The sequence below is a fragment of the Leguminivora glycinivorella genome, chromosome 19 (assembly GCF_023078275.1).
Source record: "Leguminivora glycinivorella isolate SPB_JAAS2020 chromosome 19, LegGlyc_1.1, whole genome shotgun sequence".
Classification (NCBI taxonomy): domain Eukaryota; kingdom Metazoa; phylum Arthropoda; class Insecta; order Lepidoptera; family Tortricidae; genus Leguminivora; species Leguminivora glycinivorella.
The window spans coordinates 14,263,773-14,282,419 of NC_062989.1; the positions used below are offsets into that span (position 1 = coordinate 14,263,773).

Consider the following 18,647-nt stretch of genomic DNA (forward strand, 5'->3'; position numbering starts at 1 on the left):
AAAAAAAATGTTTTGTTAGGGTACCCCCCCTACATGTAAAGTGGGGACTGATTTTTTTTTTCATTCTAACCCCAACGTGTGATATATTGTTGGATAGGTATTTAAAAATGAATAAGGGTTTACTAAGATCGTTTTTTAATAATATTAATATTTTCGGAAATAATCGCACCTAAAGGAAAAAAAAGTGTCCCCCCCTCTAACTTTTGAAACATGTTTAAAAAATATGAACAAAATCACAAAAGTAGAACTTTATAAAGACTTTCTAGGAAAATTGTTTTCAACTTGATAGGTTTAGTAGTTTTTGAGAAAAATACGGAAAACTACGGAACCCTACACTGAGCGTGGCCCGACACGCTCTTGGCCGGTTTTTTTTATTTACAAGGGAGCGACTATCTTTTGTTTTCTATCACCGATAGCTCATCGCTTAGGTACTCGCTTTTGGGTGGGACCAGTGCCTTACGATGTGACAATTTCAAAAAATAAAACACCAGAAAGCTGTCAAAGTGGTGAAGCATTGACTATAATTTACAAGTTGTCATGAATAGTAGTCGCGATCCATTCCAGGTAGCTATTGACCCTGACGTAGACGGCACCGTTGGGCTGGCCGCACCCTCGTCCGTAGGATACGATTCCAACTTGAATGTTGTACCATGTCAGGGGTCCTCCGCTGTCACCCTGTGTATGAAACAAAGAAATTGAAGCAAGTACATTGCGCCGTTTCTTTGTAATAGTACTGTCACATTTTTTTTTACATATATCGCTTAAACAGAATAACGGTTACGTATATTATTAAATTAAAACGGGACTTAATCGCGTAAAACTTATGTTTATATTTAACCCGACGTTTCGGACGTGACATTACGTCCGTGGTCACGGGTAGACTGGCTGGGAGTTGTATCAACATCTTCTAGCTGTACGAGTTTTTTTTCGAACTACCCGCACTTGATTGTCATTAGTCACTTTTAAGCTAGGGATGCCACTCTGCCTACATACAAAAATAATGTCATGTAATGTCATGTTCGAAACGTCGGGTTAAATATAAACATTAAGTTTTGCGCGATTAAGTCCCGTTTTAATTTAATAATATGAGTGAAGATCGTGTTAGTTTAAATCAATATTACGGTTACGTATCAAACATTTTTAGTTCTATCTAATTTAATATCAACAATTTTATGTTTCGCAAATAATAAGGTTTTAACCAAAGACTGCATAACCGAAAAAAATGTTGAAACGGTACCTCGGTAGCGAAAAATATTATTGCAGAAGCAAAATATTACCATTATTTTTTTTGTTAACGTTTATCGTGATGGTGCCTTTTTAGCTTTCTGATAGCTTTCTCAAAACAGTCGTCATGGGTGTCGTTGTATAGGTTTTCTCCAGTGCGGATTTCAAAATTGATGACCATTTTGAATTTGTAAATGGAAGATACCAGGCAATAAATCTGACAAACTTACCACACAGGAATCGTGTCCCTTATTTCCAGCACATATCTGCTTCTCAGTAGTAGACGGGTAGTTTTTACGACAGGTCGTATCCGACCTTATGGGCACCAGAACTTGACGCATGTCCTCTACTGCACCTTTCTTTAAAACATAATCAATAATTACGTAAATGAATCTACCGGGAGTCCCTAAAACCAACACGAAAAGGGGTTATAACCCCTGTCTTATAGAACATCTCATTAGCTATATAGTTACATTCAACGAATTTGACCTTAATGATAATGTCATGGATTTCGAGATATTTGTACTTTTTTACTTTCTTTAAGTTTTATAAATCAACGGCCAATATCTCAAAAACCATGATGACATTTTCATTTAGGTCAAATTCGCTTAAGGGCCAATGACCTTCGATTTGAATCCATTAATATTATGATAGTTTCTAACGCCGTGGCTTGCGTGGGCGACGATCGCGCGATGGTCGCGCGACGGCGATGCGACGCATACGAAATCAAACCTTATCGATATGGAAGTATGAGACGGCGTAAAGCCCATGATATTAACAGCATCGTCTTTGGGTGCATTTTGTCGTTAACAAAAATTAAGTCGCTGTCAGTTTTGTGACGACAATTAAGCATAAAATCTGTATAGAAATTTACTTTTTTCACATTCTGAATAAAGACTATTGCTTAAAGTTTATGTAATAAACACAAAACCAACCAACCAACAATATTTTTATAGAAATTTCATGCTTAAATATCGTTCCAAAACTGATAGTGAGTTAAGTTTTGTTAACAACTTACGCTAATTGGGGGGTCCCAAATTCTGAAAATGCTCTTAAACAAAATAGTATCTCATAATTATTTCACAGCTCATTGTTTCTGTGATATAAAGCATCAAAGTTGAACAATTTTAGGGTCAAAACTGGTTTTTTGGTCATACCTTTTGTTTTAATTAGTTAATGAAATGTTCTATCACCCCTTTTCGTTTTGGTGTTGGTTTTTGGGACACCCGGTATACCGGACGGAAGTCAAACTTTTCTGAAACATAGGTATTTTAAATAATGAAAATCCATGTGCATAGAATATGTCCGCCGCGGGCACTAATCTTATACTTTTAAACGAGCAATTCTTGTATATTTATTTACACTGACGATCTCGGAAACCGCTCTAACGATTTCGCTGAAATTTGTTATGTGGGGGTTTTTGGGGGTGAAAAATCGGTCTAACTTATCCTTAAATCCCGGAAAACGCGAATTTTCGAGTTTTCATGCGTTTTTCTTCGCGCGCCATCTCGTGTGCAGTAGTTGTACTGTTAAGACAGAATTCTTTCGGTCGATGTAAGTACTATTTATTGCAAACACTAGATGGCGACACAGGTCAAGGCTGAAACGAATAGAAAAATACACTATTTGAGTTTTTGTGGCGAAATGCGCGCCATCTCGTGTGGAGTAGTTGTGTTGTTAAGGCTGAGAATTCTTTCGCTCGATGTAGGTACTATTCATTTTTGAACTAGATGGCGACACATGTCAAGGATACGAAACAGAACCGAGCGAAGCTCGGTCGCCCAGATATTGTGATGCTTAAAAACGAAAAATCAAGTGATTCAGAATAATTCACCCATAACAATATAACCCTGTTTTTAAATATTGATTGTAGGGATCATTTACATACAGCTATTTGACGGCCAGAAAGTAGCACCGATAGTAGACAAAGTCCGAATCGTTTAGCGGGGTATAGACATGTGATGCGGAGATATGAAAATCTTGTGACAAGGTATTGCGAATGAACGAGGAAGGAATGAACGGGAGAGGGAAGCCAAGGAGAAGATGGATGGACTGTGTGAGAGATGTTATCAAACGAAAGCAAGTGGATGATGAGACGACGGACGTATGAAAGAGAAAGACATGCTGCGCTGACTCCAAATAAATGGGATAAGGGCAAGCGAATGATGATGGGGACAGAGACAAATACTTACACTATTTTCAGTCTTTCCCCACCCCGTAACGTTGACCATAGTCCCCGGTTCCACCGACACGGTATCGTCAAACGTGATCAACGCTATCTTGTCATTAAACTCAGTTATCGGATCCTTCAGTTTCAGCAGACAGATGTCGTTGGCGTGGCTCGGGAATTGAAAGTCGTCATGGCAGAACTTTTGCTCGGGTTTTATGAAAACGCCTTCTTCGTCGAATAAGTTGGATAGACCGATGTAGCCCCAGGTGTTGAAAGGTTCGTCAGCATTTCTATAACATATTTGAATTTGTACCAAGATTTGAATTAGGATTATTGTGTCTTTGGCAGGAAGCTGCGCAGGATCGGGATAAGTGGTGTGCTCTCGGTTTGGAGGCCAAGATCCTCTTTTGATCGCAGAGCCAAATTAGTTTGTCTCCGTATGATAACATTCCATTAGAGCAGGTGGTTCGGACCCACAAAGTAATGAAATCCATGAAATTTTCTCTTGTGATTGTGAGGTTAATCCTAATAGTTGGCAATTTGTTTATTACGTCCACCTTAACAAAAAGAAGATGTGCTAAGTCACCCATTTGGTGAATACCTGAAGCTAATTCGTATGCCATAGATCATACTGACGACTAACAATAAGAATTTACTTACCGGAAACAATGGGCTGCAGTCAAGATAAACTGTTCGTAGACTATAGAACCTACACAAAATGACGTGTTTCCATCTTTATTAGCAGTCCAGAGTGCAGCCATCGAAACATCTACGTCGGTCATAAATTATGACCGCCGAAGGTATGCTAGGTCACCTATCAGGTGAAGCATCTGAAGCTACTTGGTATGCCCTGGACTAATGACTAACGCCGTGTCTTGCATGGGCGACGGTCGCGCGATGGTCGCGCGACGGCGATGCGACGCATACGAAATCAAACTTTATCGATATGGAAGTATGAGACGCGACGGCGACGGTCGCGCGACCGTCGCCCACGCAAGACACGGCGTAACAGCACACCTCGGACACTGGCGATCAAATATATGAAAGAGGCGCGTTCCTAGCACACAGTCGCGTACTATGCATGTATGAGTGAAATATGACAGGTCGACTGTTCGCGTTTTTGCCAGGCTGTAACTGTGAGGTAACCGAGAGGGGATGGGCGGCACTTTCAGCGGGGACCGGGAGTGGCCATACTGTACGATAGTACTCTTTACTATGCTAACAGTAAGAATACTAACCGGAAGCAATGTGCTGCAGTCAAGATAAACTGTTCGTGGACTATAGAGCCTCCACAAAAGGATGTGTTTCCATCTTTATTAGCAGTCCAGAGTGCAGCCATCCAGGGGGCGTCCTCTATGTCGGTCATGTGACCGCCTATGATGCGCTGGGTGAGATCATCTGAAGCTGCCACTTGTAAGACTGAAAGTATACAGATTATAAGAGACTCATCATCATCCTCCTTGCGTTATCCCGGCATTTGCCACGGCTCATGGGAGCCTGGGGTCCGCTTTGAGATTATGAGACTATATTTCATTAATGCCAATTTGCGTGTACTTTTTTATGAAAACACGAAAAACCGTATACGGCGGGGCAAATCTCGACTGGGGGGCCAATGTAACTGGTCCATTTTTTCCATGTTTTACAATGTTTGCATTATGAAAAAGAGTGTCCACCGGTTGTATATGATTGGCGTGTTCAGTGGATACATGTAGAACTCAACATCATAGTGCAATAATGGAAAAAATGGACCTGTTACAATTGGCTCCCAGTCGAGATTTGCCCCGCTGTAGGTACCTTAGAGTTTTTTAACGCTTTCATTCATTTTTTATTTGAATTAAAAAATATAAGGTGAAATACCCCATAATGGACGGTGATGCCATTATGGACAAAAAAACACAAATCCTTAAAAATAAGTATCTAAAATTAGTTTCTAAAAACTGCCGGCTATGTACCATAAACTAGAGTTGTAGAGCTGTTTCATTTTGAAGTTTCAATTAATTCGGTTATTTCTGAAGGATTTGGCGACAAGATAAAATTCATCAGTATACTGAAAAAAATATCAAGACGAATTCTTAGTAATGTTGCTAAGAGAGTTGAGTTCATGTAAAAAATAATAAAAAAATAATACTCGTTGTAAACTTGAATGCGTTTTACTTACTGCATTAGGCATGAGATAAGGTATAAAACATACTAGTTTGTTGCTCCAAAGATATAAAGAAATGGCGTTATTTTGCGAGTGTCCATTACTGGAACCGAAAAACTGCCTACCTCCTATGATGGACAAGGAACAATTTACAAAACCAAAATTTACAAGAAGCAATCCTATGTTAAAATAACTCAAACTAATTGCATTTATGGTATATAATATTGACTCATTGAGTATCAGTTGGCTTTTTAAAGTAAAATTTTAAACTTATTTCACTGTCCATAATGGGGGATCCATTACTGGAGAACTGCCGTCCATAATTGGAGAAAAAACACCTATTTTTAATTTGTTAACTATGAAGAAACCAATAGGAGTATCCATACTGCAATACGCTTGAAATGTAAAAGAAGGATTGGACAAATGGACATTCAAGATTTAACACGCTTAGCGGTAGAATATTTACATTTATGAGTGAAATGTCAAAAAGAGGCGAAAATTTTTCTTAAACTGTCCATGATTGGGTCCGTTACCTTAGTGGTAATTTGATTATGGTTCGTAATTTCCTGATTTTAATAGAAAATAAATAATTCTTGTTCTTCAACACGTTTATTAAAACTGTTTAATTGTTTATAAATATTACATTATAAGAACAGAATATAATACCGTCATCATTGCCCATATCACAAATTTAATTGATTTCTCCAAAGATAACATTTTTGTTTTTTTATTTAAATTTAAGATTGTATGCACTAACCCCTTAGTTTGTAAGTCCTACTAATAACATATGTGTCCATGGTTACACGAAATAAAAATATTCATTCATTCATTCATTCATTTATTTATTTATGTACTCACCAGAACCTACCAGTAACACACTTAAAATTGCCAGCACCATTGCCACCGAACTCATGGCAACAACCTTTCCAAAATGTGAAAGGTATCCAAATTTTGTTTAATTAAAAGTGCTTATTACAAATGCAACTTGCAATTTCAATTTCCTTAATTTATACCCAGCAAGGAGTTTATTTTAATGAGTTACTATCTGTGTTGATAAGTCAACTTTATGTACCTGTCGAGCTCGTTTTTTACTGGTTATCGAAAATAATCATTATATATTTTAGGCGGGCAGGATAATGGAGACGTATTATTTAGGTATATTACCAATATATTATTATATAAATAGGTACCTAATATTGGGACAAAAGTACCTATGTACAATCAAGTGCAAAAATATGTATCTAAAATTTTTTTCTCATAAATCTGGTCTGGTCTCATTTGGGAGACACAATTATTTTTATTTGGAATTTATTATGTAATTTTTGACGATCATGATGAGAAGATAAACATAATTTTGATATGTAGCAAATTTATAGTGTAATTTTTATCATGAAATAAAGAAATCTAATCTAATCTAAAGGAATCAAAAGTCACATAAAAATCACCATTATTTCCATCATATCACGATTCCCCTTTCGGAATTACCTGAGCATTTCTGTCATTCGGAATTACCCTAATGCACCTTACTACGCTCTTATTACACCGAACTGACCGGAATAAGATGCTATGGGACAATTTTTTTAGAAAGATGTGTATATGTTTAGAAAAATATGGGTTTTTACACTTGACTGTAACTATCATAGAATTTTTGACGTGATACTTAGGTACATTCAAAAACTAAAATCTTCAGAATAAAATAAATTGACGTTTATTATTTGTATTTATTACCTTTAAAATACATTCATTAAAGCTTAATCTAATCGCCATTTTCTTATTTTTATTACAAATTTGATAAGAATTTGCCTCAATATTGATTATAAATATCAGTTTGTATATTTAATTGGATGTCTGCAAATGTATATAATATAATAAATTGATTAGAGGGAGCTAAGGAGAGTTGAAACAAATTTTCGTTATAAAAATGGATACGTGTTATAAAAAAAATATATATATATATCCGTGAAATAGTAAATACTAGATTTCTAAAAATCTAAATAAGATGTCATATATTAAAGAAAAAATGACGAGCACCACCAGTGGTGAAGGCCGTATATGACATCTTATTTCGATTTTTAATTTATATATAGTAGTATGACTACTTAAAAACACAAATCAAAATATTTGTTGAAAATAATTTGATTTGTTCCGATAGTTGCGTACTAGATTTTTAAATATTTTTTACTCAAAATTTAATAATTATTCGTCATGAAAACATGAAGAGAACTGCTCCCCTGGGGCCTAAGACATGTAACTACTTATTACGGAGTTGCTTACATATAACAGGGGCACCACTGTCTATGTAAGCCGTTTTGCATGTGGCAACTATTGAATCACTTTTGTATAAGAAAAGGAAAAGTATTGCTATGAAAAAAAAATAGTTCCATTTCTGCTAATGCAGTTGCTGCAATTTAGTTTATTTTTCTACAGTTGTATATTTACTACTCGTTCCATATTATTTACTAAAATTAATAATTTTTGCAGTGCTCTTATATGAACATTGTGTCCTATTTGTGTCCCCCCCCCCTATTTTTTATTTAACATCCAGCGTCTCCAGTAGGCGACATATAGACTCAGGGTCGACCGACTAATGATAGTGATAGGTCGATACTGTTTCTGGAAAAATCAACAAAATTTCGAAATGTCAGGTCGAAATCAGAGAGACATCTGTACTAAGAAACGTCGTACGATACACGTGTGAAAAGGACATTCGTAACTCATGTCGTTAAGGTACTCCTTTGGTCGTGTTTTGAGTTTTTGTCACTCGTTCCGAATTTCCTCTTTCCACACTTGTATCGTAATCTACTAATTCTTTCCATTTACATACCTTAGACAATGCGCAGCAGTTAGTACAAACTTCTTATGGATGATAGAGCCTCCGCACATGTATTTTTTTCCGTCAGTTTTGCGTATAAATATAGACACCATGTACGGAACAGTCTCGATTGAGACATTTTTGCCTCCATAAATACCCAACTTATTAATATCGGCTGTAAAAAACGTTATCTATGTAGATCTTAGCTGAGTTAATACATTTTATGAATTTTATGATAAATAAAGAATAAACATATAACATTTATAATCACGCCCATAAAGGAATAGGCAGAGCACACACGAACTACTCAAAGTTTCGGTGCCACTCTTGGCAAAAAGGGATTGAAAGAAAACGAAATTGTCGAAACTTCGGATTGCCATCTGTACTGAAAAACGTCTCCTCGTGTATCGTACACGTGCGAAAAGGAAATTCGTACCTCGTGTCGATTTAAAACACTCCCTTCGGTCGTGTTCTAATTTATCGCCACTCGTCTCGAGCTTCCTTTTTTAAGCACTTGTATTGTATCGTAATGTACTATTTCAATACAGGTGGTGTTTTTTTTACGCACTAGTGCAATAAGTGGTCCATTATAATTATGTCAGGTCAAAACTTCGGAGGGCCATCTGTATTGAAAAACGTCGTACGATACAAGTGCGAAAAAAAGGAATTTCGAAACGAGTGGCGATAAAAATGAAACATGGCCGAAGGGAGTGTTTTAAATCGACACGAGTAACGAATTTCCTTTTCGCACGTAATGTACTATTTCCTAAATTATTCGAATGAATAAAAGTTTGCGACTTCAAACAGTGAGGAAATGTCGTGTCGCCAGAATTCTCGGTACTTACGTGTGTAAGAGAGGTTTTCCTTAAGGGGCTACTTTCGACATAAGCTAGCTCTATAAAATTATCCTAAGTTTATATTTTTAAATTAACAAAATACTTACTAAACCCCCAGGCAGTTTTCAGTAACAGATGAAAACCCACAAGTAACACACAACCGACCTTCATTTTCACACCAGCGTTCATTAAAGTATACAGTAAAATATTGACGTAAGTACCTAATATAAATCCCTGAACATTTAGTAACAACTTTAGATTAGAGGAGACCCGGGTAAGGTCGACCCTGAGTCTATATGTCGCCTACTGGAGACGCTGGATGTTAAATAAAAAATAGGGGGGGGGGGGGGGGGGGACACAAATAGGACACAATGTTCATATTAAGAGCACTGCAAAAAATATTAATTTTAGTAAATAATATGGAACGAGTAGTAAATATACAGCTTTAGAAAAATAAACTAAATTGCAGCAACTGCATTAGCAGAAATGGAACTAAATTGTTTTTTTTTAGCAATACTTTTCCTTTTCTTATACAAAAGTGATTCAATAGTTGCCACATGCAAAACGGCTTACATAGACAGTGGTGCCCCTGTTATATGTAAGCAACTCCGTAATAAGTAGTTACATGTCTTAGGCCCCAGGGGAGCAGTTCTCTTCATGTTTTCATGACGAATAATTATTAAATTTTGAGTAAAAAATATTTAAAAAATCTAGTACGCAACTATCGGAATAAATCAAATTATTTTTAACAAATATTTTGATTTGTGTTTTTAAGTAGTCATACTACTATATATAAATTAAAAATCGAAATAAGATGTCATATATACGGCCTTCACCACTGGTGGTGCTCGTCATTTTTTCTTTAATATACGACATCTTATTTCGATTTTTAGAAATCTAGTATTTACTATTTCACGGATATATATATTTTTTTTATAACACGAATCCATTTTTATAACGAAAATTTGTTTCAACTCTCCTTAGCTCCCTCTAATCAATTTATTATATTATATACATTTGCAGATATCCAATTAAATATACAAACTGATATTTATAATCAATATTGAGGCAAATTCTTATCAAATTTGTAATAAAAATAAGAAAATGGCGATTAGATTAAGCTTTAATGAATGTATTTTAAAGGTAATAAATACAAATAATAAACGTCAATTTGTTTTATTCTGAAGATTTTCGTTTTTGAATGTACCTATCACGTCAAAAATTCTATCATCAGTCAAGTGTAAAAATATGGGTGTACACATCTTACTAAAAAAATTGTCCCATAGAATCTTATTCCGGTCAGTCCAGTGTAATATGAGCGTAGTAAGGTGCATTCCGAGTGGCAGAAATGCTCAGGTAATTCCGAAAGGGAAATCTTGATATGATGGAAATAATGGTGATTTTTATGTGACTTTCGATTCCTTTCGACCAGATTTATGAGAAAAAAAATTTAGATACATATTTTTGCACTTGACTGTACATAGGTACTTTTGTCTCAATATTAGGTACCTATTTATATAATAATATATTGGTAATATACCTAAATAATACGTCTGCATTATCCTGCCCGCCTAAAATATATAATGATTATTTTCGATAACCAGTAAAAACAAGCTCGACGGGTACATAAAGTTGACTTATCAACACAGATAGTAACTCATTAAAATAAACTCCTTGCTGGGTATAAATTAAGGAAATTGAAATTGCAAGTTGCATTTGTAATAAGCACTTTTAATTAAACAAAATTTGGATACCTTTCACATTTTGGAAAGGTTGTTGCCATGAGTTCGGTGGCAATGGTGCTGGCTATTTTAAGTGTGTTACTGGTAGGTTCTGGTAAGTACATAAATAAAAAAAAAAAAAAAAAAAAAAACAAACAAAAATGTTACGTTTGGAGACATCAATTAAATTTGTGATATGGGCAATGATGACGATATAACATTCTATTCTTATAATGTAATATTTATAAACAATTTTATTCAAACGTGTTTAAGAACAAGAATTATTTATTTTCTGTTCAAATCAGGGAATTACGAACCATAATCAAATTACCACTATATTTTTTAATTCAAATAAAAAATGAATGAAAGCGTTAAAAAACTCTAAGGTACCTACAGCGGGGCAAATCTCGACTGGGTGCCAATTGTAACAGATCCATTTTTTCCATTATTGCACTATGATGTTGAGTTCTACATGTATCCACTGAACACATATAACCGGTGGACAATCTATTTCATAATGCAAACATTGTAAAACATGGAATAAATGGACTAGTTAAATTGGCCCCCAGTCGAGATTTGCCCCGCCGTATACGGTTTTTCGTGTTTTCATAAAAAAGTACACGCAAATTGGCATTAATGAAATATAGTGTTACAAGTAGCCTATGACACTCCACTTAAAAAATCACGTCAATTCTTCGCTCCGTTTTGCCGTGAAGGACGGACAAACAAACAGACACACACACTCTCCCATTTATAATATTAGTATGGATAATCTCAAAGCGGACCCCAGGCTCCCATGAGCCGTTGCAAATGCCGGGATAACGCAAGGAGGAAGATGATGTCTCTTATAATCTGTATACTTTCAGTCTTACAAGTGGCAGCTTCAGATGATCTCACCCAGCGCATCATAGGCGGTCACATGACCGACATAGAGGACGCCCCCTGGATGGCTGCACTCTGGACGGCTAATAAAGATGGAAACACGTCATTTTGTGGAGGTTCTATAGTCCACGAACAGTTTATCTTGACTGCAGCACATTGCTTCCGGTTAGTATTCTGTTAGCATAGTAAAGAGTGCTATCATACAGTATGGCCACTCCGGCTCCCCGCTGAAAGTGCCGCCCACCCCCTCTCGGCTACCTCACAGTTACAGCCTGTCAAAAACGCGAACAGTCGACCTGTCATATTTCACTCATACAAGCATAGTACGCGACTGTGTTCTAGGAACGCGCCTTTTTCATATATTTGATCGCCAGTGTCCGAGGTGTGCTGTTACGCCGTGTCTTGCGTGGGCGACGGTCGCGCGACCGTCGCCGTCGCGTCTCATACTTCCATATCGATAAGGTTTGATTTCGCATGCGTCGCATCGCCGTCGCGCGACCATCGCGCGACCGTCGCCCATGCAAGACACGGCATTAGTCATTAGTCCAGGGCATACCAAGTAGCTTCAGATGCTTCACCTGATAGGTGACCTAGCATACCTTCGGCGGTCATAATTTATGACCGACGTAGATGTTTCGATGGCTGCACTCTGGACTGCTAATAAAGATGGAAACACGTCATTTTGTGTAGGTTCTATAGTCTACGAACAGTTTATCTTGACTGCAGCCCATTGTTTCCGGTTAGTAAATTCTTATTGTTAGTCGTCAGTATGATCTATGGCATACGAATTAGCTTCAGGTATTCACCAAATGGGTGACTTAGCACATCTTCTTTTTGTTAAGGTGGACGTAATAAACAAATTGCCAACTATTAGGATTAACCTCACAATCACAAGAGAAAATTTCATGGATTTCATTACTTTGTGGGTCCGAACCACCTGCTCTAATGGAATGTTATCATACGGAGACAAACTAATTTGGCTCTGCGATCAAAAGAGGATCTTGGCCTCCAAACCGAGAGCACACCACTTATCCCGATCCTGCGCAGCTTCCTGCCAAAGACACAATAATCCTAATTCAAATCTTGGTACAAATTCAAATATGTTATAGAAATGCTGACGAACCTTTCAACACCTGGGGCTACATCTGTCGATCCAACTTATTCGACGAAGGCATTTTCATAAAACCCGAGCAAAAGTTCTGCCATGACGACTTTCAATTCCCGAGCCACGCCAACGACATCTGTCTGCTGAAACTGAAGGATCCGATAACTAAGTTTAATGACAAGATAGCGTTGATCACGTTTGACGATACCGTGTCGTTGGAACCGGGGACTATGGTCAACGTTACGGGGTGGGGAAAGACTGAAAATAGTGTAAGTATTTGTCTCTGTCCCCATCATCATTCGCTTGCCCTTATCCCATTTATTTGGAGTCAGCGCAGCATGTCTTTCTCTTTCATACGTCCGTCGTCTCATCATCCACTTGCTTTCGTTTGATAACATCTCTCACACAGTCCATCCATCTTCTCCTTGGCTTCCCTCTCCCGTTCATTCCTTCCTCGTTCATTCGCAATACCTTGTCACAAGATTTTCATATCTCCGCATCACATGTCTATACCCCGCTAAACGATTCGGACTTTGTCTACTATCGGTGCTACTTTCCGGCCGTCAAATAGCTGTATGTAAATGATCCCTACAATCAATATTTAAAAACAGGGTTATATTGTTATGGGTGAATTATTCTGAATCACTTGATTTTTCGTTTTTAAGCATCACATTACGGCTGTCCAAAATCAAAACCTAGCAAGGGACATTTTTTGTCAAAATACGTTTTTTTAATCAATCAGCCTCCAATTTTGAGCTGCGTCTAATGCAAAAACACCTGTATTTCTATCTCAATTAGAATCAAAGTTACGGAACCCTCTAAACCTAGCAAGTGCATATCTTACATGCAAATATCAAAATCAAAATCCTAGTAAGTAACATTTTCAAGTCCAAAAACCTAGTAAGTGCATGCTATACTAGGTTTCTGAGTTTGTAAACAGAACATACTAGGTTTTTGAATATGGAATTGTCCCATACTAGGTTTTAAATTTTAAAAATTGCCGAAGGGTTGAACAAGGAATTCAAATATAACAATAAATAAAACATAGCAAGTCAGTAATGAGTGAAGTTTGAATTCAAACGGTCGCCGTTCCCGCGCCCCCGCCCGCGTTTTGTTCCGTTCGGGATCCGAATTTAGGGAACGAGTTTCAACCTGAAGTTTCTAGTTTGTCGTACTTTGTGCTGCTGCGCGGACGCATGATGAATAAAAGTGATCGATGGAGACGAATTTTAGCAGCTGCTTTTAGATAGTCATTCTCATTATGTTCGTTGTTTTAGCCCGTGATATTATACTTATTTAATATTGTGTGTGGCGATCGCAAAAGTGTTTGTGGTGCTGAATTGTGGTTTTTTATTTGTGATGTTTTAATGGGGCTTGGATCGAGGTATTAACATTCGGAACGCTTTTTAACATTATTTTTGCGATCTATTTTACGTAGGTACCTACTTAACCTACTTATATATATTTGACGATGGGAGCAACTTAAAATAGTTCTAACAATTATGCCTTTCCAATCTACCTAAAGGAATAACTGCCAGTAGTACCTAGTTCTTGTAACAGGTTGTTGATGTGCAGTATATGGCGTGTGTTACATGAAACTATCGTGTTAAAAAAAGGACACTCTAGTTGCAAAATTAGTGCCTTTTGCCAGAAACAAGGCGTGATTTTTGGAGTCGATTGCCAATTAATGACCTTTCGGATGGTCTTTAAACTGGAGGCGAATAGGCTACTAGACTCATATCTAATTTGGCGCAATAAATAAGTGTCTTATGTAATATTTTGGGTACCTATTAAATGTGTACGATGTCTACGTATTTTTAATTTAAAAATGTGAATAAATTTTTTTTGGCCACCGAAAACTCTGTCGGCCGTGTAGTGACCTCATAGAATTCATGTCAAATCAATCGCTGACATTACATAATACCTGATAATACCTTTATGCCTCGTACTTAAATTGTCAGAAAGTGTTGTTTTCGCACTGAATGACTTCATTCACAGAAAATTCATAGATGACATGGCTGATGTTGTTTTTGCCTGAAATATTACGTAAACGTATATTTTAAAAATATTTTTTTGCGGTATATAAGCCATAATAAAATATAGTGATATTTTTTTCCGTTAATTGGATAGTAAGTAATGCTATAAGACAAACTATAAAAAGGGTCAAGTAGCCTATTGTTTACCCGATGACTGATTTTTGTTTTATACATAAAATTTAATTAATTGTCTAATAATGTTGCCTTTTGTTATTATGATCCCATCAAACAAATATTATAATGTGATCAGATACGAAACGACATTTTGATATTTGCTAGTCCCTTTTCGGTGAAGGAAAAAACGTGAGGAAACCGGACTAAGTCCAATAAGGCCTACTTACCCTTCGGGTTGGAAGGTAAGATGGCAGCCGAATTTGTAAAAACTAGTTCCTACGCCAAATCTTGCGATTAGTTGTCAATGTGAACCCCAAGCTCTCATGAGCCGTGGTAAAATGCCGGGATGATGCGAAAATTAACCATTTAAAATACTTAGTAAGACCACTTGCTAGCTTTTTGTTTTGTAATTGACGAAACAATACTCTTATTTTTTTGTAATTAATTGTTAGTAAGGCACATAAAAGTTCTAAATAGACACATACATTTAGTTTCAACAGTTTGTCTTGTAAAGCAAGTTATACTTCTTTATATAAAACCAAGTCTTGTGAGAAAAAGGTCTTTGGTACTAATTTTTTTTAACAAAATCTTTGTTTGCCTCTCCTGTAAAATTTCGGTAAATGCACTTGCTAGGCTTTGATTTTGGACAGCCGATTAGTGCCCGCGGCGGACATATTCTATGCACATGGATTTTCATTATTTAAAATACCTATGTTTCAGAAAAGTTTGACTTCCGTCCGGTATACCGGGTGTCCCAAAAACCAACACCAAAACGAAAAGGGGTGATAGAACATTTCATTAACTAATTAAAACAAAAGTTATGACCAAAAAACCAGTTTTGACCCTAAAATTGTTCAACTTTGATGCTTTATATCACAGAAACAATGAGCTGTGAAATAATTACGAGATACTATTTTGTTTAAGAGCATTTTCAGAATTTGGGACCCCCCAATTAGCGTAAGTTGTTAACAAAACTTAACTCACTATCAGTTTTGGAACGATATTTAAGCATGAAATTTCTATAATAATATTGTTGGTTGGTTGGTTTTGTGTTTATTACATAAACTTTAAGCAATAGTCTTTATTCAGAATGTGAAAAAAGTAAATTTTTATACAGATTTTATGCTTAATTGTCGTCACAAAACTGACAGCGACTTAATTTTTGTTAACGACAAAATGCACCCAAAGACGATGCTGTTAATATCATGGGCTTTACGCCGTCTCATACTTCCATATCAATAAGGTTTGATTTCGTATGCGTCGCATCGCCGTCGCGCGACCATCGCGCGATCGTCGCCCACGCAAGCCACGGCGTTAGAAACTATCATAATATTAATGGATTCAAATCGAAGGTCATTGACCCTTAAGCGAATTTGACCTAAATGAAAATGTCATCATGGTTTTTGAGATATTGGCCGTTGATTTATAAAAATTAAAGAAAGTAAAAAAGTACAAATATCTCGAAATCCATGACATTATCATTAAGGTCAAATTCGTTGAATGTAACTATATAGCTAATGAGATGTTCTATAAGACAGGGGTTATAACCCCTTTTCGTTTTGGTTTTAGGGACTCCCGGTAGATTCATTTACGTAATTATTGATTATGTTTTAAAGAAAGGTGCAGTAGAGGACATGCGTCAAGTTCTGGTGCCCATAAGGTCGGATACGACCTGTCGTAAAAACTACCCGTCTACTACTGAGAAGCAGATATGTGCTGGAAATAAGGGACACGATTCCTGTGTGGTAAGTTTGTCAGATTTATTGCCTGGTATCTGCCATTTACAAATTCAAAATAGCATTACCTTGTATTCCAAAATGGTCATCAATTTTGAAATCTGCACTGGAGAAAACCTAAATAACGACTCCCATGACGACTGTTGTGAGAAAGCTATCAGAAAGCTAACGGCACCATCGCGAGAAACGTTAACAAAAAAAATAAAGTTTTTTTTTTTCGGTTATGCAGTCTTTGGTTAAAACCTTATTATTTGCGAAACATAAAGTTGTTGATATTAAATTAGATAGAAATAAAAATGTTTGATACGTAACCGTTATATTTATTTAAACTAACACGATCTTCACTCATATTATTAAATTAAAATGGGACTTAATCGCGCAAAACTTAATGTTTATATTTAACCCGACGTTTCGAACATGACATTACATGACATTATTTTTGTATGTAGGCAGAGTGGCATCCCTAGCTTAAAAGTGACTAATGACAATCAAGTGCGGGTAGTTCGAAAAAAAACTCGTACAGCTAGAAGATGTTGATACAACTCCCAGCCAGTCTATCCGTGACCACGGACGTTTTAATTTAATAATATACGTAACCGCGCGTTATTCTGTTTAAGCGATATATGTAAAAAAATGTGACAGTACCATTATAAAGAAACAGCGCACTGTACTTGCTTCAATTTCTTTGTTTCTAACACAGGGTGACAGCGGAGGACCCCTGACATGGTACAACATTCAAGTTGGAATCGTATCCTACGGACGAGGGTGCGGCCAGCCCAACGGTGCCGTCTACGTCAGGGTCAATAGCTACCTGGAATGGATCGCGACTACTATTCATGACAACTTGTAAATTATAGTCAATGCTTCACCACTTTGACAGCTTTCTGGTGTTTTATTTTTTGAAATTGTCACATCGTAAGGCACTGGTCCCACCCAAAAGGTACTCGCTAAGCGATGAGCTATCGGTGATAGAAAACAAAAGATAGTCGCTCCCTTGTAAATAAAAAAAACCGGCCAAGAGCGTGTCGGGCCACGCTCAGTGTAGGGTTCCGTAGTTTTCCGTATTTTTCTCAAAAACTACTAAACCTATCAAGTTGAAAACAATTTTCCTAGAAAGTCTTTATAAAGTTCTACTTTTGTGATTTTGTTCATATTTTTTAAAAATATGTTTCAAAAGTTAGAGGGGGGACACACTTTTTTTCCTTAGCGGAGCGATTATTTCCGAAAATATTAATATTATTAAAAAACGATTTTAGTAAACCCTTATTCATTTTAAATACCTATCCAACAATATATCACACGTTGGGGTTAGAATGAAAAAAAAATCAGTCCCCACTTTACATGTAGGGGGGGGGGTACCCTAACAAAACATTTTTTTTTACTTTTTATTTTACCACTTTGTCGGCGTGATTAATATACATATTGGTACCAAATTTCAGCTTTCTAGTGCTAACGGTCACTGAGATTATCCGCGGACGGACGGACGGACAGACAGACATGGCGAAACTATAAGGGTTCCTAGTTGACTACGGAACCCTAAAAAGAGATCGAGCGTTTTATAGTTCATCGCTCGCGCTATCATCGTGTCTCTTTTATTTATAGGTACTCGACTGACTATCTTTTGTTCGTTTCTGTCAGTGAGAGCTCAATAGCTTATCCCATTTTGTGGGGACCAGTGTTTAAGACCCAGTGTCCTGAACCTAGAGTGTTGCCTTCTCCACGGTGCCGTCTACGTTAGGGTCAATAGCTATCTGGAATGGATCTCGACTACTATTACTGACAACTTGTAAATTATAGTCAATGCTTCACCACTTTGGCCTATTTAAAAAAAAAATAGTTGTAATAAAATATGAAATTATATTTAATCA

At 36.7% G+C, this 18,647-nt stretch overlaps 2 protein-coding genes across 3 annotated transcripts; one reads left to right on the forward strand and one right to left on the reverse strand.

Annotated features, from left to right (window-relative positions):
* Positions 1–494: 494 nt before the first annotated feature.
* Positions 495–9,356, reverse strand: LOC125236833 (trypsin-like). Its single transcript, XM_048143769.1, has 5 exons — positions 9,293–9,356; positions 4,633–4,813; positions 3,417–3,684; positions 1,455–1,583; positions 495–675 (listed from the first exon to the last, which is right to left on the reverse strand). The coding sequence occupies exons 1-5, from the start codon at positions 9,354–9,356 to the stop codon at positions 526–528; spliced, it is 792 nt and encodes a 263-aa protein (XP_047999726.1). The 3' UTR covers positions 495–525.
* Positions 9,335–17,660, forward strand: LOC125236835 (tryptase-like). Of its 2 annotated transcripts, none has more exons than XM_048143772.1 (5): positions 9,335–9,398; positions 11,773–11,953; positions 12,898–13,162; positions 16,660–16,788; positions 17,480–17,660. In XM_048143772.1, the coding sequence occupies exons 2-5, from the start codon at positions 11,826–11,828 to the stop codon at positions 17,627–17,629; spliced, it is 672 nt and encodes a 223-aa protein (XP_047999729.1). In that variant the 5' UTR covers positions 9,335–9,398; positions 11,773–11,825; the 3' UTR covers positions 17,630–17,660. The 2 variants fall into 2 exon arrangements, with proteins under 2 accessions (XP_047999729.1, XP_047999728.1); XM_048143771.1 differs by lacking the exon at positions 9,335–9,398 and adding an exon at positions 10,885–11,021.
* Positions 17,661–18,647: the final 987 nt, after the last annotated feature.